Here is a 23617-nt window from a genome sequence, read left to right as displayed (position 1 = left end):
ATTTTCTTTTTTTCTTGTTTTGGAAGAGAAGAGAACGAGCGCCATGCAAAGCCATGCAAAGTCTTCCGTCAAGTTTTTCGGAAGATGGCGCGGTAGAACGGATGTGCCTGGGGGTTTATCTCTCTGTGAGGGGGCCCTGAGGATTCTCGGGGTCCATTTTGAGACCTCAAGCTCAGCGACGCTAAACTGGAACATGCGTATCGCAGTGGTACAGAGGAAGCTAGCAATGTGGAAAGCTAGGTATTTGTCTTTTATGGGCAAAGTCCTGGTCCTAAAGGTGGAGGTGTTGCCGTCTCTTTTGTATTTGGCGTACATCTACCCATTGCCGGCTTGTCTGAGGAGGCCTCTAGTGAGGCTTGTGTTTCAGTTTATGTGGAGTGGCAGGTGCGAGTGGGTCGCCAGGGCACGCATGATCTGTCCCATCGGGGAGGGAGGTAGGGGGATACCACATTTCCCCCTCAAGCTGGACACAATTTTTGTTTCTTTCTTGTTAACGGAGCTTGCTCAGCCAGTGATACACCCGTCCGGTTACCTCCTGCGAGTATTTTTCTCGTATCAGGCGAGAAGCATAATGGTGTGGTCTAACACGGGTCCTCGGGCGGAACAGCTGCCATGGCACTTTGGTCATGCGGCCAAGTGGCTGCGTGCGCACCCTGAGGTTGAAGTTGCCCGAGTAGGTTTAGATCACAGGCACCTGTACGAGGAGGTCAGAAAGGCAGGGAGTCCGGCGCCTGTAGTGGGCATCTCGGAAGTGGTCTGGGAGGGAGTGCAGGTGCAGGGTCTGGACAACAGGCTCAAGGACCTGAATTGGTTGAGCCTTCATAAGTGTTTGCCGGTACGTTCCATCTTGTACCGGTATAGTTTGGTGCAATCCCTCACCTGTCCAAGATCCTCATCCCTCACCTGTCCAAGATCCTCTGTGACTCTGAGACTGTGCGCCATGTCTTTTGGGACTGTACCTTTGCCAGAGTAGTATGGGCTAGGGCACGGGTGTTGTTAGGTTTGGTAAAGGGGGATTTTGTATTGACGTGGGCCAGGTTAGAGAGGGGTGTAGGGAGAGCGAGAGGGACGGATAGGGACAGGTATCTGCTCTGGCTTCTCATGAGTCTCTTTAAACGGGGGCTGTGGGAAGCAAGGCAGAACATGGTGAAGACAGGGAGAGATTGGGGGGTGGAAGGGAGAGTGGAAGGAGATTTGAGGGGGAGGATGAAGAGGGAGGAGAGGAAGTGAGGGCAGCATGCTGCACGGGAGAGGTGGAAGGGGGATTAGGGCTGGGTGTCATTTAGATTTGTAAGAGGATAGATTAGGGACGGGGAGATAGGGAAAGGTATTTTGTAGGGTGACGGGGAGGGAAGATGCTCCCCTGAGGTTTTGTTTGGGTTTATGTTCAGTTTAATTAGTTTAATTAAAAATACCATTATTTGAGTATGTATGTAAATTATGAGTTGTAAAGAATGAATGGTATTGAAGATAATAAATTATTTTTATAAAAAAAAAAAATAGGCTGTATAGGTTTTCACGTTCCGTCTGTTGTTTTTGTATAGTTCGTTTGTTCATTCGTCATTAAACATGTCTCAAAAATACCACGCTGCATTTTGTTCCGCTTGTCCTTCACCAGACGAAAGCCGTTACATAAACATTGGCAATTTGAGATGTTTTAAGCGAAGAAGCATATTTCAGTGTATTGTGTCCACTATATTTCTTTCCCAAGCAACAACAAATTCACGGTAGGGAATGAGAATCCATCAGCTGACTTGCTACATTATCAACATTCAGTATTGGGGACAAATGACTTGACAAAGGTGCAATTACATTTGTTTTTATTCTATCAGATAATTAATTTGTTTGCTTTTTCAATTTTATAGTGTATTTATATATTGTAACAACTCTAAGAAATTCACATTTACACAATGCATTTTACACTAATAGGTAAGTACATGTAACATTCAGCTTTTGGGGGGTGGGGGGGGGGGGTCTGAAATTTCCGTGTGGATTTATTATATCTTGGATATTACCATAGAGAATCACAGTGAATCCTCCTCATACATGGCATGTCTGTCCACAACCTCTGGACAAACTGAACATGTAAAAACATACTGGTCATGCTCATCACATATTGCCACTTTTGCACTGTAGATAGAGTATATTGTGGTCGGTAAAATAGGACCACAGCAATTGGCATGTACGTAGATGATGCTATATGGATTTCAACAACATTAGTAGTACATTTTATACTATGGCCTATACTTCCTGAAACCTTCATTAACACTCAAATGGTGAAACAAAACACAGATCATACAACAAGTGAGAATAAAAACAGAAGAAGAAGAACAACAGAAAGTGTTCTGAACATAACTCAAAGACACCTGACTCTGTACACAGGCACTTGTATAGCACAGTCTTTGAGTGTGCCTATTACATCTAATAAGTGCTAAAACAAGAAACCGTTTACAAAAAAATACTGATTTCAAAAAAGAGAATAATATTCATAACAAAAACAATAGAAGAACATTGAATGTTTTGCATATTTATGTCTGTAACGTTATTCAGCTTTACATTCTTATATTATCTCCCTTCACTCTACTCTTCACTCACTCCCCTGCTGTGGAGGAACTGTACAGATTGAGTCATACTGTAGATTCTATATTGACACCTCTATTCACCTGTGAGACAGCACAGTGTTAGATTGGGCCCGTGGGGCCGCCAGCCACAGTGAAAGGTTCAGTTGTTCACCAGTCCTAGATGACAGTCCCTCCAGTCAGTCAGTGGTATTATGCCAATCTGTTGGTCCACTGGGTCCTACTGCACTTCCATGGTGGAGCAATATGAATCACACTGCTGTCAATAATATTGTGTGAAACACTGCGTGTGTAAAGCCACTGGATATGTCACAAGCAGAAAGAGGCCTCCAGGGGGAATATAGTGTGGGTGTGTTGGTCTGTTTTCTATTCAAAAGCCTTAAAACTCACTACTATGAGAGCGTCTTCCCTGCTGTATCTTTGCTATGCCAGAATATCTCTCTCTCTCTCACAACACACAAAAGTATCTGCTAATATCTCTACTTTGCTGTCTACCTACATCTAAATTCAAGCACCAAACCACACCAAAGGGACCCTGAGTAATCGCATGTCCCTGGGAATCAAACCTGGACTTCAAAACAGTACAGTTACAGTAAGCGTAGCTACATTGCTAACATCTAATACCTACTGCGTGTTCAGTATGCTGCGTGCCAATATAGATACATACAAAAGTGATCCAAGGCAACACATACATACAGTTTATCATCAGAGAGAGTGTGTTGGGGGGGGGGGGGGGGGGGGGGTGTATAAGTGCTTCAGATCACTATTGTGATACAGTAAAATGTCACTGCTCTCTGACACATGAGAGGTGAGTAATGGTAATGTCACATTGTTGCCACTTTAAAAGCGTTCTGTATGTCTCTGTGCAATACATAACAGAGGGATTCAGATGAGAGCCAGCTGACTGAGTGAAGCTAAATGAACCTGAAACCCTGAGGTAATTATACCTGCCTGTCAGGAATGTCTCCCTAATGGCCCCTGTGTTTACACCCATACCCCTACCATACCATACCGCAGCAGACACATTAGCGCCACCGCACACTCTTTAGCACACACACATATCTGCACGTGAGTGTGTGTGTGCAAGTGCTTGTGTTTATTTCAGTGAGACGGAAGTCTCTGACGAGTGTCCCATGTCTCCACTCATTAGCAAGTACAATATAATGGATAATTAAGGAGAGTCTTGAGTATAGCCTACTATACAGTATCTGTATATAAACTCTGTATACTATTTCTAGACAACTCTCGTCAGGCTACCATGGAACAGCCTCGAATACTGATACTGCAGAGCCTCTTTCTGATGATGTCACCAGTTCCCTGGTTTGGCAAAGTGGGTGGGGTTATATCCTTCCTGTTTGGCCCTGTCCGGGGGTGTCCTCGGACATCACATTACGCGTCAGGTCAATGAGTCAGCAATGTTCAATAGTCCAAAATTGCTCCTCATATTGCATATCACAGCTCCTGGGGTAATGGAGCTGCACTGCTGAGGAGGCCTTGTAACACAAACCACTAAGAGAGGTGGATGTGGCACAAACAGACATGAGAGAAACATCTCGAATCTGTTACATTCAAAGCATGAATCATTCCAATAGAATCCTGGAGTCCATGTTGGATGGAGGAAAGGAGTCAAGTGTGTCAGAAAACAGAGGAGGGATGGTGTATCATGTTGCGGTGACAGAATGATGGAATGATCCACAGCCAATGAGAAGAGCACAGTAATCAGAGGCAACAGTATAACAACAACACAAATGTGTCAGTCCCTGTACACCTTGTCTGTGTCTGTGGTAAGAAAAAGGATAGGAGATTTTGGAATAGGTGACTAATGCTGCATTTAGACGAGGGACGCAGAAACCGTCATACAAGAAGAAAGCAAGCCAGCACGACGGTATGTGTTGCTATGGTGATTTCGGAAAACAAACAGTGCAAATCAACATCCGGTAGAAAACAACGCTACGACAGACAACAAAAGTTTAAATATTTTAACTCTGGTGGCATGTCTCGTCTACTGTGACCTCAACGGCATTTACCGTCGTGCTCTCATTGAAAACAATGACATCCGGACGCCGTCTACCTCGTACCATCTAAACGCAGCATAACAGTTCCCCCACTGAGTTGTGTTGAATAGATAACAGTGGGATACTATCAGACAGGATCACATGGAGGATTACAACAGGCTGCTGCTGAGGTCTGAGAAGACAGTCTGGGAGGTGTGACGGAGAGACTACTGCAGGACTTGCCCTGAGAACACACTAGGATAGGATAGGTATAGATGGAGGGATGGAAAGAGGGACAAATAGTTACACGCTGAGAGAGAGAGAGAGTACAGACAAGGGAAGAGAGGGGACAGAGAGTTTATCTACCTCTGAGGCACAAACATTTGATAATATGAGTGAGTAGGGGGGAATCGTGGGGTGGATGAATAATAATTTTAGCAAAGGGTCAAAGGAAGTTGGCAGTGAACTTATGGGGACACAGGATGAAACTTCTTCATGGGATAACATACTAACACACTTTTCATAATGATTGGTCAACACCAGCTGACAGAAAAGACGGAGACCAGGATATCTAACACAGTGATGCTTCTTGGATTATGGGTGGTAGTGATATTGCAACTTTAGTGACTTGAGGCAGAGGGTTGGTGTTTGGTGTTGGTGTTGGTGTTAGGGTTGGTACTGGCGGAGAGGTTTAGTATTCAAAGACACACTGGCAGAGTTGAGTTCTGTGTAGAGATACTGGGTCAGCCTCTGATGCTCCAGTCTGTCTAATAAGGGTCCATACTGGGACAAGAGGCCAGTCAGAAACCAGTGGCCACACTTGGTGAAAAGGGGCGATAATGTCGTCAACTTCCTTGTTGTATCCAAGAAGCCCACTCAGTCTGTACTCTTATACTGTATGTCCGTTCCCACATCACGGTTTCCATGGCAACCACACTTCCCCCTCTCCTCCTTTTCCTCCTTCCTGTCAGCGGCTTCTCCTTTTCCTCAGACCTGGGGGGGAGGTGAGTCAGGTCCCCCATCCACCCTCACCACTGAGAAAGAGAGAGAGAGAAACATGTTAAAAACATATATGATCAGTGGTGAAGCATGCAGATGTTCTCTGGTCGTATGAAGTAACACAGTATCAGTGGTCAACGGTCTATGATGCTGTGTCCACTCTGACACACTTTGCCCTGTAGGGGGCCTTGTGAGGTCACAAACTCATCAACCCCTCCAACTGTTTCACTGAACTCATTACTACAGGGAGTGAGGAAGTGGGACAAATGTCCCCTTTTCCCACAAGCCCTCAACCTGTTGTCAGTTGAGAGGTGCCATGGAAACGCTTCCGGAATGCAGAGGCGTTTTTTAGAGGAGCTCCGAGCTCACTGGTTGTTTTTTTGTCTTGATCAATGCACCCCTGTGCCAGCCAGAAGAGAGCTCTAATTCTAAAGGTTCACAAGAAGGGCTTTTTTGTATCAACCACGCTATGACATCATCAGGCCTGTTTAAGTGTATGTGGTGCACACAGAGGCGGAGCTTCTGCTACAGTCGATCTTCTCTCATTCTACACACATTCCATTTTTTTCTGAAATCCTCTCTTTTTCCTCTGGCTCTCCTTTAGCTCTCATGTAGATTCTCTCCAGAGCACGTCATGCAGTCTGTGACTTGTTCTCCTTCCCTTTTAGACAGCCATCCTGCAGGCATGACAGACACTGCAGACAGACACTGAGCAGTCTTGCTGAATCATTCTGTCTTTTCATGACAGCAGCAGAATACTTGTTTTCCTTCCCCTTCCTTCAGGATCTCCACTTTGACTGGTTCATGCAGTCCTCCCTAGACTGCAAATGTAAACCTACTGAGTCAGTTGGTGGCTTCCTTGATACATTTTGTTGACACAGAAAATGTAATGGTTGCTTTAAATGGGAACCACTGTTTCACCCATTCCATTTCTAAGCTATTGACCAGTCTTTATCTGATTAAATTCTACTGGGCATGTTCAGAATAGTCGATCTAACAGTCGATCTTCCATTAGCATGTTCAGCCGATGCTGATTTGATTTCAGGCCACTCCGAAGCTTTAAAAATAGCTGATGAAGACTGAGATTGAGATCGGTAGTGAATAGGCAATCAACTGCTCTCCTCTTAATGGCAAGAATGGAATACAGGAGACATGCTGATTACTTTCTGTTGCCCCAGGGTCATTTGACCAGCCCTGACCAGCCCTAACCAGACCCCTCATACACTACCTGTCAATCAGCCGGCAGTTACATGTACGTCATTGCCTCTGGCACCTTGAGGCGTCTCACATTCCTCCTCACATTCGATTATCCTCTCTGTGATGGGATTTAGCTTAAACAGGGACTGTGATTTGTGGTTGTCTTAGCTACCTTAATTGAATGCACTGACTGTAAGTCAGAGCATCGGCTAAATTACCAAAGTGTACATGTAAAATGTAAATGTGACCTGGCCCTAGCTTCTCTGTCTGATTGTCACACTGTACCCCTCCCACCACTGACATCCCTCTTTATTTTAGAACTGAGTCAATACAGACTCAAGTTATTCTATTTTACTCAATACAGAGGTCCTCACTACAATATGTTACATTTATTCATGATTAATACTAATAATGGATTAGCATTTATATAGCTCTTCATTTAGTCTCAAAGTGCTTTGGACAACGCAATACATCAGTATTTGTCCTGCTCTAAAGCTCTTGCTGTCTACCTCATCCACATCCCAGGGCTGCCTCCTCAACAGAAAGGGCTTTACTCCCTACTACACCAGCTTTCTACTGCACAAACTACTCTCCTACCCCACTAGCTACTCTCATACCACTAGCTACTCTTCTCCTACACTAGCTACTCTTCTTCCCCACTAGCTACTCTCCTACCCCACTAACTACTATCCTACCCTACTAGCTACTCTTCTACCCTACTAGCTACTCTCCTATCCCACTAGCTACTCTCCTACTACACTAGCTACTCTCCTACTCTACTAGCTACTCTCCCAATGCACTAGCTACTCTCCTAACCATCTATCTACTCTTCTACCCTACTAGCTACTCTCCCACCCCACAAGCTACTCTCCTACTCTACAAGCAACTCTCCTACCCTACTAGCTACTCTCCTACCCCACCAGCTACTCTCTTATCCTACTATCTAGCTTCTCCTACACTAGCTACTCTTCTTCCCCACTAGCTACTCTCCTACCCCACTAACTACTATCCTACCCTACTAGCTACTCTTCTACCCTACTAGCTACTCTCCTATCCCACTAGCTACTCTCCTACTACACTAGCTACTCTCCTACTCTACTAGCTACTCTCCCAATGCACTAGCTACTCTCCTAACCATCTATCTACTCTTCTACCCTACTAGCTACTCTCCCACCCCACAAGCTACTCTCCTACTCTACAAGCAACTCTCCTACCCTACTAGCTACTCTCCTACCCCACCAGCTACTCTCTTATCCTACTATCTAGCTTCTCTCCTACCCCACTAGCTAGCTACTCTACTACCCTACTAGCTACTCTCCCAATGCACCAGCTACTCTCCTAACCATCTAGCTACTCTTCTACGCTACTAGTTACTCTCCTACCCCACTGGCTACTCTCCAACTCTACTAGCTACTCTCCTACCCCTCTAGCTACTCTCTTACCCCTCTAGCTACTCTCCTACCCTACTGTCTACTCTCCTACCCCACTAGCTACTATCCTACCCTTCTAGCTACTCTCAGACCCTAGTGTCTACTCTCCTACCCCACTAGCTACTCTTCTACCCCTCTAGCTACTCTCCTACCCCACTAGCTACTCTCCTACCCCACTAACTACTCTCCTACTCATCTAGCTACTCTTCAACCCTACTAGCTACTCTCCTACCCATCTAGCTACTCTCCTACCCCACTAACTACTATCCTACTCGTCTAGCTCCTCTCCTACCCTACTAGCTACTCTCCTACCATCTATCTACTCTCCTACCCCACTAGCTACTCTCATACCACTAGCTACTCTTCTCCTACACTAGCTACTCTTCTTCCCCACTAGCTACTCTCCTACCCCACTAACTACTATCCTACCCTACTAGCTACTCTTCTACCCTACTAGCTACTCTCCTATCCCACTAGATACTCTCCTACTACACTAGCTACTCTCCTACTCTACTAGCTACTCTCCCAATGCACTAGCTACTCTCCTAACCATCTATCTACCCTTCTACCTTACTAGCTACTCTCCCACCCCACAAGCTACTCTCCTACTCTACAAGCAACTCTCCTACCCTACTAGCTACTCTCCTACCCCACCAGCTACTCTCTTATCCTACTATCTAGCTTCTCTCCTACCCCACTAGCTAGCTACTCTCCTACCCTACTAGCTACTGTCTACTCTCCTACCCCACTAGCTACTCTCCTACCCCTCTAGCTACTCTCAGACCCTAGTGTCTACTCTCCTACCCCACTAGCTACTCTCCTACCCCTCTAGCTACTCTCCTACCCCACTAACTACTCTCCTACCCATCTAGCTACTCTTCAACCCTACTAGCTACTCTCCTACCCATCTAGCTACTCTCCTACCCCACTAACTACTATCCTACCCATCTAGCTCCTCTCCTACCCTACTAGCTACTCTCCTACCATCTATCTACTCTCCTACCCCACTAGCTACTCTCCTACCCCATTAGCTACTCTCCTACCCCATTAGCTACTCTCCTACCCTACTAGTTACTTCCCTACCCCACTAGCTACTCTTCTACCCATCTAGCTCCTCTTCTACCCCACTAGCCAGTCTCCTACCCCTCTAGCTACTCTCCTACCCCACTAGCTACTCTCCTATCCTACTAGCTACTCTCCTACCCTACTGTCTACTCTCCTACCCCACTAGCTACTCTCCTACCCATCTAGCTACTCTCCTACCCCACTAACTACTATCCTACCCATCTAGCTCCTCTCCTACTCTACTAGCTACTCTCCTACCCCACTAGCTACTCTCCTATCCTACTAGCTACTCTCCTACCCCATTAGCTACTCTACTACTACGCTAGCTCCTCTCCTACTGCACTAGCTACTCTCCCAATGCACTAGCTACTCTCCTACCCTTCTAGCTACTCTTCTACCCTACTAGTTACTCTCTTACCCCACTAGCTACTCTCCTACCCCACCGGGTACTCTCATACCCTACCAGCTACTCCTCTACCCCACTAGCTACTCTCCTACCCCACTAGCTACTCTTCTACCTTACTAGCTACTCTCATACTGCACTAGCTATTCTCCTACCCCTAATAGTTACTTTCCTACTACACTAGCTACACTCCTACTACACTAGCATTGTAATACACTAGCATTAGCCCACTGCCCCTCTAACCTGGGACGAGCAGACTTTGATTGACAGTTTCCTATCGTTCAGGTAGAGAATGGGATTGGATTAAGGAAAGAGGCACGATGATGAGAGATGAGTGAGAGGTTTGAGTCTCATTTAAATTTTAAACATCCCTCTGCCCCTTGAGGAAGGAATACTCCAGCGTAAAGGGGAAGGGGCCTCAGAGGGAAAAGACAGATTGCTATTTAAAAGGTCACCAGATTGCACTGGAGAGTAGAGAAGACGTATTATAGATATCTGTAAGTCTTTTGGGAGTTCTTACCCCAAGGCAGGGACGCGGGGAGTCCTTTTGAGCTTGTCAATCAAAGCACATCTTTTATAGACTTTCATATTTCACTTGAAATCTTAATGGACTTGTTTTGACTGGGTATGACACCGTCTACAAAGACTGCTGTGGGCTTTTCAGTCATACTGTATGTGTAAAATATGGTTCATTTGAAAAGGGAAATCCAAATGATTTTATGGATTTATTGTACATATTCTCACCCCCTTGGGTGTTTTATATTTTAACAAGTCCCCATTTACTAGTGGAGTAGCCGCCCAGCCCACAGCATGCTGTGTGCAGTACTGTATTTTAATGGCTTCTGCGCCAGAAGACAGTGCTGACGCTAATTAGCAAGACATTAAACACTGTTGCTGGATCAGATTTAAACAGGCAGGGGGATCGGGCCTGGCCTCCATCACACAACACCTGCTAATGAGCCAATCACACAAAGAGACAAGGGTTAAAGGGGTGTGCATCTACTCAATGACCCAATCACATGCTAATCCCCAGGAATTCTCCATTATACTGAGGCTTTGCATTTCTGAGTGGGGGGGAAATGAATAGAATTCCCACAACACAAAATAAAACAATAGCAGCATTTCCCAGGCTTCCCAAACATCACATGGGCATGGGTATGCATTTAGGTTGTGGGTAAGATCCAAAACAGCAGAGGTCCCGGGTCAGATCAGGTGATGGTGCATAAGTTAACTCACGATTCACAAACATAACTTTATAATTGTCTTCTGATCTACCTCATTACTACTTCATAACTTCTTCAGTTATGCATTCATGACTGCATAGAGAGAGATGCTGAGTCACTGGATGTGTGGGGCCCCTTAGGCTCTGGCTCAGCACTTAGGAGGTTGACGACAAAGCTCTCTCTATCACTCCTCTGAGTGGATAGAAACTGTGCCACGCCACTGAGACTCCAGAGAGAGAGATAAAGAAAAGGGGAGATAGAAAGGGAGGGAGAAAGAGTAGATATGTAGAGAGACACAGAAAGAGAGAGATAAGTTGAAAGAGCTAAAGAGATGGAGAGAGGAGTAAGTAGAGCATGGTTCTCCTCAGTATAAGAGGACTGACTGTGTCTCTGCCATGGATTTTTAAATTAAAGGAAGATAGGTTGCTCCAGGCTCTATAGAGAGACCACTTCACATTCCTGAAGCTCTTGCTTTTGTTTTCACTTGTTCCATTTAAAAAGTTGCTCTCCTCCTTCACAACCATTCATCATGTATTTCCCACAAGGCAGTGCTGCTGTCTCCCACCGAATACTGGACCACCCTGTCCTCTCCTCTCTCTCTCTCTCTCTTCTCTCTCTCTCTCTCTCTCTCTCTCTCAAATATCAAAGGCTGGGTCACATGTAGCATAGGTAAAGGGGTATACTGTACATTGGTAAAACACAGATATCAGATGTAAATTGTGTAGACTACTCATCCTTCCCACCTTCATAACCACCCATGTTAAGACTTCTTTGGTGACATTTCCAAAGTCGTGTCTCAGTATGTACACACAACGGGATAATATCTGAGACTCGCTATGTACAATAATAAAATATGTATCCTAAATTCACTTTGTTACCACTTTCATCTCTAAATGCCTAGTCCAGCTAGCATAGAATCTCCATACAGACCCAACAGGGGAACACACAGACATACAGACTTCCATTACAGCATCGAGGGGTGAGAATATGTACAAAATCCATAAGTGTACAGTGTGTGTTGTAGAGCTCACCTATCTGTTCCTGTCTGTGTGTCTGTGTCTGGGCCTGGGCTGCATGCTGCTGCTCCTGCAGACTCTGGCTGTCCACTGAGATGCCGCTGTCGCTGTGCAGCTTCTCCCCCTCCGGCGTCACCGTTTGATTGGCTGCTGTGGCTTGGTGGTTGTTAGCCGGCTGTTTGTTCTGCTTGCAGCTGTTCCACCTGGGAAGGTGTGAACGGAGAAGAAGTGAGTCAAGCCCACAACACTGTGTTCCCAGAAGTGGTTTAATTGATGTGATGCAAGTAATGGACGTTTTGTGATTGGGATGGTCATCAGGAAACGTGGAAGGGAAGAGGAGTGATCAGTCATCAAACATCTCTGAAAGTCTTCCAGTAAACAGAAAGGACCAGCAGGGAAACAAGCCTTCTGGCTTCATAGTGGTTTTATCCTCAGTCATTTTTACTGTAATGTTGTCTCTGGCTGGAACAGCCTCCTAGTCGTAATGATCCAATCTAATCAATCAGTCAATCAAGGCCTTTTAGCAGACCGTGTTGGACCTGTTTATACAGTGGAAGGAGACAGATATTAAAGTAGCCCCGTAACTGTTTGTGTTGACGAAGTAGCCACTCGGATTTCAACTGGACTGCACTTTACAATCAATACTGGATTTGATGATGAGCTTGTTTACTTGGTACATGGTTCGTCTGAATTGGCGTGTATGTGTTGTGTGCAAATGCTTGTGTGTGTGTATGTGTACGTGCATCTGTGTGTGTAATTTCTAATGTTAAATATGTCACTCACCTCTGTCAATCTTTTTACTTTGAGTGTGTGACCTTTGAAATGCATTATTGTGTGTGTGTGTGTGTGTGCGTGCGTGTGCGTGTGTGTGTGCGTGTGAGTGTGTAATCATGTGGTGTAACTGGGTCAATATCTTGCCATTTCACAACAGGCATGAATATTTCACCATACAGTCACTCTCTATCTGGCTCCCTGCCTTTCTTTAGCCATGGGCTACATCACTCAAACACCATCCTGCCTGTCATTCCCCTTCCCTGACAAGTCAACCTCTCTGTCCTAGTTCACTCTCTCTCCCTCCTCCAGCCTGAGCCCACTGTCTGCATACATGTATCATCCTCCCTGCTTTGTCTCTGGTCCTATCTGTGTGATAGCTGCTTCTATCTGTGTGATAGCTGCTTCTATCTTTGTGATAGCTGCTTCTATCTGTGTGATAGCTGCTTCTGTCTGTGTGATAGATGCTTCTATCTGTGCGATAGCTGCTTCTATCTGTGTGATAGCTGTTTCTATCTGTGTGATAGCTGCTTCTATCTGTGTGATAGCTGCTTCTACCTGTGCTCATATCCTATCTCCCTGCTTTGTCTATGCTCCCACTCCATGGCCCCTCACCTTTTGAAGACGATGTAGGCCACCAGCCCCACCACCACAGCAGCCAGGATGGAGCAGTAGATGGGGATGAGGTTCTCGTTGAAGCCCGGTCTGATGAAGTGAGGGCTGGGCTGGGCCGTGGTGCTCTCTCCCCCCGGGGAGGGGCTGCTGGAGCTGTCTGGTGGGAAGATGTCTGTGAAAGAGAGGGAAGACCGGTCCAGGGGAGTGGTGGGAGACGTGTAGGATGGGAGGAGAGGATCTAAGAAGAGTGAAGAAAGAGAGGAAAAAGGAGAGAATGCTATTATATAAGACAGGAAGAGGTCATTTTCATATGAGGTCATTATTTTACAGTAAGAATGTTTTATTTTTTTTAAATCACACACTTAACCAGCAGTAATAATAGCCAATGTAGGAATACATTATCATTGGCTAAACAACCTACATCAATTCTCCTTGGAGCCAGCACATGGTACTGTAGTCAGCACACCAGTATATCAAAAAGGGAATTTACAATGGGGACCAGGGAAATAAAACCAAACCAAAAGATACGTTTCCCCATAATGTACAAATAAAATGTCATAAACTATAACTGTATACATCCTTCTTCAAGTAGTTCTGAGCCTGGGTTTAGTCACGACGATGTCCCTAAGCAGATGTTTGAGTGACAGTGCACACATGTGAATGCTTGTTCTTATTAATCGGAATCATAACAATCGGAAATCTGTATTTTTGGACACAGATTTGGCCGGACACAGATTTTTTATAACACCTTTATTTAATCTTTATTTAACTAGGTAAGTCAGTTAAGAAAACATTCTTATTTTCAATGATGGCCTAGGAATGCTGGGTTAACTGCCTCGTTCAGGGGCAGAACGACAGATTTTTACCTTGTCAGCTCGGGGGACTCAATCTTGCAACCTTACAGTTAACTAGTCCGCTAGTTCTAGTTCTCTAGTTCTCTTGCGTTCATTGCACGCAGAGTCAGTGTATATGCAACAGTTTGGGCCACCTAATTTGCCAGAGGTTTACGTAATTATGACATAACATTGAAGGTTGTGCAATGTAACAGGAATATTTAGATTTAGGGATGCCACCCATTAGATAAAATACAGAACGGTTCCCTATTTCACTGAAAGAATAAACGTGTTGTTTTCGAGATAATAGTTTCCGGATTCGGCCATATTAATGACCTAAGGCTGTATTTCTGTGTCTTATCATGTTATAACTAAGTCTATGATTTGATAGAGCAGTCTGACTGAGCGATGGTAGGCACCAGCAGGCTCGTAAGATTTCATTCAAACAGCATTTTCCTGAGTTTGCCAGCAGCTGTTTATGACTTCAAGACTATCAACTCCCGAGATTAGGCTGGCAATACTAAAGTGCCTATAAGAACATCCAATAGTCAAAGGTTAATGAAATACAAATGGTATAGAGAGAAATAGTCCTATAATTCCTATAATAACTACAACCTAAGACTTCTTACCTGGGAATATTGAAGACTCATGTTAAAAGGAACCAAAAGCTTTCATATGTTCTCATGTTCTGAGTAAGGAACTTAAACTTTAGCTTTCTTACATGGCACATATTGCACTTTTACTTTCTTCTCCAACACTTTGTTTTTGCATTATTTAAACCAAATTGAACGTGTCATTATTTATTTGAGGCTACATTTATTTTTGTGATGTATTATATTAAGTTAAAATAAGTGTTCATTCAGTATTGTTGTAATTGTCATTTATTACAAATAAATAAATAAAAATCAGCCGATTATTCTGTATCGGCTTTTCGGTCCTCCAATAATCGGTATCGGCTTTGAAAAATCATAATCGGTCGACCTCCAGTTCTTATAGGCAGATGGGCTCCGGCTCAGATGCTATCTGGAGAAAAAGGGGGAATGCTTCTAGAGGAGGAGGAGATTGGAGGCAAACTGTCACTCACCCACATAATAACCCAAGCCCAGCAGCACATCATGACTCTCTCACCAGGGCCGCATCCCAAAGGGCACCCTATTTCCTACATAGTGCGTTACTACATAGTGCGCCGTTATTTGTCTGTTTGTGGCACGCCTGTTAGCTTGCCCGATTCTTGTAATTCTCATTCGCTGTTGCTTATCCACAAGTCGTTGTCCCCCACAGGACTGGCGTTGACTGGATTTTGTGTTTGTTGCACCATTCTCTTCGTAAAAAGCCCAAGAGGCCAGCTGTTTCTGAGATACTGGATCCGGCGCGCCTGGCACCGACGATCAAACCAGAATCAAAGTCACTTAGGTCACTCGTTATGCTCATTCTAACATTCAGTCGAACAGGAACTGAATGCCTCGATGCCTGGCAGCCTGCTTTAGATAGCAAGCCATGGCCAAGTGACTCACTGTCTGTAGGAGTGATCCATTTTTGTGAAACGTGGTGGTGTACCTAATAAACTGGCTGGTGAGTGTATCTTTCCACACTATGAGTGAAGTTGGTATAACACTGTGAAATTGTGAAAATGATGATAATGCCATATTAGTGAAAGAACTGTTTGAAAATACTGCCTGAAATTTCTGCCTGTTTTGGTGGGATGGAGTTTTGACATCACCAGGCTGTAAATTAGTTAATAGACCAATAAGAGAGTTCCAAACCTCTCTGCCAATAACAGCTAGTTTTCAGTTTTCCCCACCCCACTTGAGAAATTGCTCTTTGCTAAGAAGCTATTTTTCTTTATTTTTGACTATTTTAATTCAAAACAATCACTGTAAAGTACTTAATTGTTTCCCAGAATGGGTGCAATGGAACTTTAAGAACACAGTGAAGTATGAAATGGCAGTCCTGGTCAGTAATGTGGTCTCTTGACAGTTTGACACAAAGTTAAGCAGTGGACCATCACAATAATAACGAACTGTCAAAATTAAGCACTCCTTTTTATTACTGACAAGGCTGTTTTTCAGTTTCTTTCTCCACATTGATTGAATGCATATCATATTTATTTACGCTCCCCAGGGACACTGATGGGAATCTTAGGGTACATTTGTTAAATTCTGCAGCTTGTTAAGACTTAGATATCTCCTGGCTGTTTCCTTGGCGATGACAGGACATTCCTTTGTCCGTAGGGAGGGATAGGTGTACTGAAACTGTAGAGAATACCGATCCACACTGGACACTCCCTGCTCAGAGCCACCTCACACCAAGACACAAAAATAAAACTCAACCTATTTAAAGGCATGGTATCGATTGCAGGGAATTATTTTAGGCCAAGGTCAGGTCACAAGTGTGTGGCCAGTAGGAATGGTAGTCACGTTTCCAGTCTGTCAGTCCCAGTGCAGGTGTAACAGAACATGCTTGAACTTTCAGGAAGTGCGCTTCTCCTTCCATCTCTATTCACCAATCAGTTACAGTTGGTTTAGCATTATGGTGATAAAACAAGAGGATCCCAAAGATGAGATTTCCACAATCACTTCAAATTCCCCTCTTTCCACTTGTTCCACTGTGTGAGCCATACAGTGCATGCAGCGACTACGTCAGCCACATAATTCTACAATGACCACACACACACACACCATTTATTCACACCTTTGGAGACGGTGTGTGTGAGTTCTGATAGCCGTGTCCATTTCATCCGGTACCCTACGGATGGCAATCTGGGGTGATCACAGTGAGTCAAAGTGACTCAACACTCACTGTCACAAACACAAACCTTCTGTATCTCTTTTTCCTCTCTTTCTTTCTATATTCCTCTGAAACCCTTGCCCTCTTTCTCTCTCTTTCTCCCTATTCTATTTCTCTCTGTTTCTCTCTCATATCTCATGCTTACCTGCATGTATGCATCAGCCCTGTGCTGATTTAGAAAGTAAGGCAGTTAACTGGGAAATAACCCCGCGGCTCCAGTGCCTGTCTCGGTCGGCTAAGCGTGTTACCCAAAGGCAGCCGTGGTTTAACTCTTTTATTTCAGCTTCAATGGATTTTAAACGTCTCTGAAACAAATAAAACTTCCCTGAGCTTTTATGAGCCCAGGTTGGTGAATAACATTTTATTAGGGGGAGTGGAGGAGGATAGAGAAATGCTATTCAATTGTATTTTATTTGGCATTTTAGGTTTTGTATTGTAAAGTTAACCCTGTACAGTGCCTTCAGAAAGTATTCATACCCCTTGACTTATTTCACATTTTGTTGTTACAGCCTGAATTCAAAATGGATTAAGTAGATGTGTTCCTCACCCATCTAAACACAAATATGACAAAGTGAACACGTTTTTTAAATTGTTTTTGCAAATGTATTAGGACATGAAATACAGAAATATCTCACTTACGTAAGTATTCACACCCCTGAGTCAACATTTTGTAGAAGCACCCTTGGCAGCAATCTTCAAGTAGATTTAAGTCAAAACTGTAACTAGGCCTACTCAGGAGCATTTATTGTCTTCTTGGTAAGCAACTTTAGTGTAAATGTGGCCTTGTGTTTTAGTTTATTGTCCTGCTGAAAGGCAAATTCATCTCCAAATGTCTGGTGGAAAGCAGACTGAAGTTTCCTGTAGGATTCTGCCTGTGCTTCGTCCATTCCATATATTTTTTTATCCTGAAAAACTCCCCAGTCCTTAATGATTACAAGCATACCCATAACATGATGCAGCCACCACTATACTTGAAAATATGGAGAGTGATACAGGTGATTTATTGATTTGACACAAATATAACACTTTATATTAAGGAAAAAAGTGAATTTCTTTGCCACATTTTTTGCAGTATTACTTTAGTGCCTTGTTGCAAACAGGATGCATGTTTTGGAATATTTGCATTATGTACAGGCTTCCCTCTTTTCACCCAATTAGGTTAGTATTGTGAAGTAACTACAATGTTGTTGATCGATCCTCAGTTTCCTCCTATAACTGCCATTAAACTCTATAACTGTTTTAAAGTCACCATTGGCCTCTAGTTGAAATCCCTTGTAATTGAGTTAGGAAGGATGTCTGTATCTTTGTAGCGATTGGGTGTATTAATACACCATCCAAAGTGTAGTTAATAACTTCCCCATGCTCAAAGGGATATTCAATGGGATATTTAACCCATCTTCCAATAGGTGCCCTTCTTTTTGCGAGGCATTCAAAAACCTCCCTGGTCTTTGTGGTTGAATCTGTATTTGACTGCTCAACTGAGGGACATTACAGATAATTGTATGTGTGGGGTACAGAGATGAGGTAGTCATTCAAAAATCATCTTAAACACTATTATTGCGAACAGAGTGAGTCCATGCAACTTATTATGGGACTTGTTAAGCATATTTTTAGGCTTGCCATAACAAAGGGGTTGACTACGTATTGACTCAAATACATTTCAGCTTTTCATTTTTCATTAATTTGTCCAACAACAAAAAAAGTATAGAAACATAATTCCACTTTGACATTATGGGGTATTGTGTGTAGGCCAGTGACAAAACATCTCAATTGGATACATTTTAAATTCAGGCTGTAACACAAAAAAACATGGAAAAAGTCAAGGCACTGTATTCCCTCCTTGGTTCCTTGCAGTCAAGTTGGGGTGGAGGACAGTTATCAAACACACCACACGCACAATGACCTCTTTATCTATCAGAGAACACTCTCCCACTGTCTCATTATGGCCTATCTCTATCTGCCTAGGCCTCTTGTAAACACCACACACACACACACACACACACACACACACACACACACACACACACACACACACACACACACACACACACACACACACACACACACACACACACACACACACCTCCATAGAGAGTGAGAGTTAATAGGGAGAGTGGGGTAGAGAGAGTCAGAAAGGGACAGTATTAGGAGAGTGTATGGGAGCGAGGGGGAGAGTGGGGAGAGAGGAGGGGAGGGGGAGAGAGGAGGTGAGAGGATGGAGGAGAAGAGGAACAGAAGCACTGATGAAAAGTGCTCTGATTAGCAGGAGTAATTACAATGCAGCAGTGAAGCACTGAATGACCCACTCCTCCCCTCATCCCTTTTCTCCCTCTTTTCCCTCGGCCTAACCACTCAAGGCTGCTCGGGTAGAAAGGGAGGAAGGAGAGAGGTGAGGAGAAGAGAAGCTGAGAAAGAGAGAGTGGGGAAGAAATAAGGAGGGAGAGAAAGAATTTCTCCCTCTTTATCTAAGAAGGGTCTGTAGGTGATAAACTGAGTCATGAAAAGCTCAACTTTAGTGTTTAAGGAATTGTGCAATAACCCTGTCACACACACAGTCTGCACACTCACCGACACACACAACTAACCGCATGGTGGAGGAGAGAGACCGCTGAGCTGAGAGATGAAGAGATGAACAGAGAGGGAAGGAGAGAGAGATGTGAGCTGGGAAAGGATGAGAGACGGAGAGATGTGAGCTGAGAAAGAGAGAGATAAAGAGATGTGAGCTGAGAGGGGATGAGAGAGTGAGATGTGAGCTGAGAGAGAGAGAGAGAGATGTGGGCTGAGAAAGAGATGTGAGCCGAGAGGATGAGAGAGAGGTGTGCTGAGAGAGAGATATGAGCTGAGAGAGAGATGTGAGCTGAGAGAGAGAAAGAGAGAGATGTGAGCTGAGAGAGAGAGTGTCTAAGTCTGTGTGGGTCCTGCTGCAGAGTGTTCGGTGCTCATAAAGGTCACCCAGTGAAACCTGAGTGTGAGCAGGAGAAACCCCAGCACTCTTATCGACCCTCCAGTCCACACAAAACAGCACAGCACATCTGATGCACCCCCCCCTCTCTCTAATCATTCTCTCATTGTGAGTGATTACCACTTGGAAACAGCTGGATATGAAGGGAGTATGTGAAAATGCCTGCCGCAGCTACTTAAACACACATGTGCGTGCACACACAAGCACACACACACACACACACACACACACACACACACACACACACACACACACACACACACACACACACACACACACACACACACACTGTGTCAGCAAGATTGAAATCTAGTATCACACACATTGACTGAGTTAGGCCTAGATTCAATCAGATCAAGCATTAACCACCAAATTCTGGATCATTTTTTATTGCAAAAACAGTTTAAATGGTCCACTGGCTCCCATAGGCAAGATTTTGATTGGATGTTACATTTCAAGAACCCTCCCCCACACTCCGGTAGAAGGGGTGCTGTGTGTTATGTCCGTCACTGATATCCCTCCAGTAGTTGTGGCCTATGCTAGTTTCAAGTTATGAAAGGTGGCCGACCGTCTGCAATTTATTTTCATTGAAATTGAAAGTGGATTATACTGGTAAAGTCAAACATCACAACTAAACCACTCTGGTGACAGACTTTTTTCCCTGTCTCCATTCATCAACATGGCTGCTTGCTGCACTTTGTTACCACTGCAAATATTGTGAAGATTGCCCATTATATTTGTTTTTGTAAGGACCCAAAAAACTGAGGCAGTGGGAGAACCTAGAAAGTAAATACAAAAACAATGTATTATTAGCTAGCTAGCTGGCTACAGTAGGCTACTTGTAGGGTAATACCAGGTGTGCACTACATGACTTTCAAAATCCTAACATGGCTGAGCCTCTCACACTAAACGACCGCCTTTCCTGTAGTATTTTGTTGTCTTGCCAACGTAGTGGTGGCACACTAAACCATGTGGCACAGACAGGGCTCACACACTAAACCATGTGGCACAGACCGGGCTCACACACTAAACCATGTGCACAGACAGGGGTCACACACTACAAGATTCCTCACTTGATCGTGAGGATTGTCGATTGCACGTTCTATGGTATATTGGTGATCACAGGGAGGAGGTGAGGGCCCTCGGAGTGTGGTTTCAGGAAAATAACCTCTCACTCAACATCATAAAAGCAAAGGAGATGATCGTGGACTTCAGGAAACTCCAGAGGGAGCACCACCCTATCCACATCGACGGAACCGCAGTGGAGAAGGTGGAAAGTTTTAAGCTCCTCGGCGTACACATCACAGACAAACTGAAATGGTCCACCAACACAGACAGTGTGGTGAAGAAGGTGCAACAGTGCCTCAGAAGACTAAAGAAATTTGGCTTGTCATCTAAAACACTCACAAACTTTTACAGTTGCACAATCGAGAGCATCCTGTCGGACTGTATCACCGCCTGGTACGGCAATTGCACCGCCCTCAACCGCAAGGCTCTCCAGATGTTACGAATCTCGTCCGCCTCTTCTGAGGAGGAGTAGCGAGAAGGATCGGAGGACCAATTTACAGCGTGGTAAGTGTCCATAATGTTTATTTTTATACATAAACTGAACACTACGAAATACAAAACAATAAACGTGAAATGAAAGAAACAGTCCTGTGTGGTACTAACACGGAAGACAAACACCCACAGCCCAAAAGTGAAACCCAGGCTGCCTAAGTATGATTCTCAATCAGGGACAACAATTGACAGCTGCCTCTGATTGAGAACCAAACTAGGCCGAACTCAAAAACCAACATAGAAAAAAAAACAGACTGCCCACCCAACTCACGCCCTGACTATACTAAAACACAGATAAAATAACAGAACTAAGGTCAGAACGTGACACCAGAGGGTAGTGCGGTCTGCACAACACATCACCGGGGGCAAACTACCTGCCCTCCAAGACACCTACAGCACCCGAAGTTGCAGGAAGGCTATAAAGATCATCAAGGACAACCACCCGAGCCATAACACCATTTTAATAATGTTTACATATGTTACATTACTCATCTCATTACTTATTGATATTATACATTACTTATTGATATTGGTATGAGTGGGTTCATGTTGTTTTATAGATCTACACATGCTGCGGTTTGCTATTTAGAGTTGAACTAGACTTTCCATTGCAACAATTATGTCATTTCATTTAACGTAGCTACAACAAGCTTTGGCTCAAAGCAGCCTCATAAATGTTTTCAGTCAGACATTCATGCTTGCCACACAGAGTTGAAATGTCCAGCAAACATTTTGAATTGAATAACATTGCTTGTGCACTTCAGAGCTGTAACGATACAGCCCGCCAGGATGCTCTCGATTGTACATCTGTAGAAGTTTGTGAGTGCTTTTGGTGACAAGCCGAATTTCTTAAGCCTCCTGAGGTTGAAGAGGCGCTGCTGCGCCTTCTTCACGATGCTGTCTGTGTGACTGGACCAATTCAGTTTGTCTGTGATGTGTATGCCGAGGAACTTAAAACCTGCTACCCTCTCCACTACTGTTCCATCGATGTGGATAGGGGGGTGTTCCCTCTGCTGTTTCCTGAAGTCCACAATCATCCCCTCCCTGTAGGCCGTCTCGTCGTTGTTGGTAATCAAGCCTACCACTGTTGTGTCGTCCGCAAACTTGATGATTGAGTTGGAGGCGTGCGTGGCCACGCAGTCGTGGGTGAACAGGGAGTACAGGAGAGGGCTCAGAACGCACCCTTGTGGAGCCCCAGTGTTGAGGATCAGCAGGGAGGAGATGTTGTTACCTACCCTCACCACCTGGGGGCGGCCCGTCAGGAATTCCAGTACCCAGTTGCACAGGGCGGGGTCGAGACCCAGGGTCTCGAGCTTGATGACGAGCTTGGAGGGTACTATGGTGTTGAATGCCGAGCTGTAGTCGATGAACAGCATTCTCACATAGATATTCCTCTTGTCCAGATGGGTTAGGGCAGTGTGCAGTGTGGTTGAGATTGCATCGTCTGTGGACCTATTTGGGCGGTAAGCAAATTGGAGTGGGTCTAGGGTGTCAGGTAGGGTGGAGGTGATATGGTCCTTGACTAGTCTCTCAAAGCACTTCATGATGACGGAAGTGAGTGCTATGGGGCGGTAGTCGTTTAGCTCAGTTACCTTAGCTTTCTTGGGAACAGGAACAATGGTGGCCCTCTTGAAGCATGTGGGAACAGCAGACTGGTATAGGGATTGATTGAATATGTCCGTAAACACACCAGCCAGCTGGTCTGCGCATGCTCTGAGGGCGCGGCTGGGGATGCCGTCTGGGCCTGCAGCCTTGCGAGGGTTAACACGTTTAAATGTTTTACTCACCTCGGCTGCAGTGAAGGAGAGACCGCATGTTTCCGTTGCAGGCCGTGTCAGTGGCACTGTATTGTCCTCAAAGCGGGCAAAAAAGTTATTTAGTCTGCCTGGGAGCAAGACATCCTGGTCCGTGACTGGGCTGGATTTCTTCCTGTAGTCCGTGATTGACTGTAGACCCTGCCACATGCCACTTGTGTCTGAGCCGTTGAATTGAGATTCTACTTTGTCTCTGTACTGACGCTTAGCTTGTTTGATAGCCTTGCGGAGGAAATAGCTGCACTGTTTGTATTCGGTCATGTTACCAGACACCTTGCCCTGATTAAAAGCAGTGGTTCATGCTTTCAGTTTCACGCGAATGCTGGCATCAATCCACGGTTTCTGGTTAGGGAATGTTTTAATCGTTGC

General features: G+C 44.7%; 1 protein-coding gene across 1 annotated transcript in view; it reads right to left on the bottom strand.

The window, feature by feature from the left end:
- Positions 1 to 1809: 1809 nt before the first annotated feature.
- ngfra (nerve growth factor receptor a (TNFR superfamily, member 16)) overlaps positions 1810 to 23617 on the bottom strand; it is a 50589-nt gene continuing 28781 nt past the window's right edge. The window contains exons 4-6 of the mRNA XM_064987645.1: positions 13293 to 13530; positions 11922 to 12109; positions 1810 to 5607 (exon numbers count right to left, since the gene is read on the bottom strand). Of these exons, the coding sequence (XP_064843717.1) occupies positions 5561 to 5607; positions 11922 to 12109; positions 13293 to 13530 (473 nt within the window). The 3' untranslated portion in view covers positions 1810 to 5560. The remainder of the gene's footprint in view (positions 5608 to 11921; positions 12110 to 13292; positions 13531 to 23617) is intronic.

Source organism: Oncorhynchus masou, chromosome 15 (genome assembly GCF_036934945.1).
Source record: "Oncorhynchus masou masou isolate Uvic2021 chromosome 15, UVic_Omas_1.1, whole genome shotgun sequence".
NCBI classification, from domain to species: domain Eukaryota; kingdom Metazoa; phylum Chordata; class Actinopteri; order Salmoniformes; family Salmonidae; genus Oncorhynchus; species Oncorhynchus masou.
This window is presented reverse-complemented; position numbering and strand designations above follow the sequence as displayed.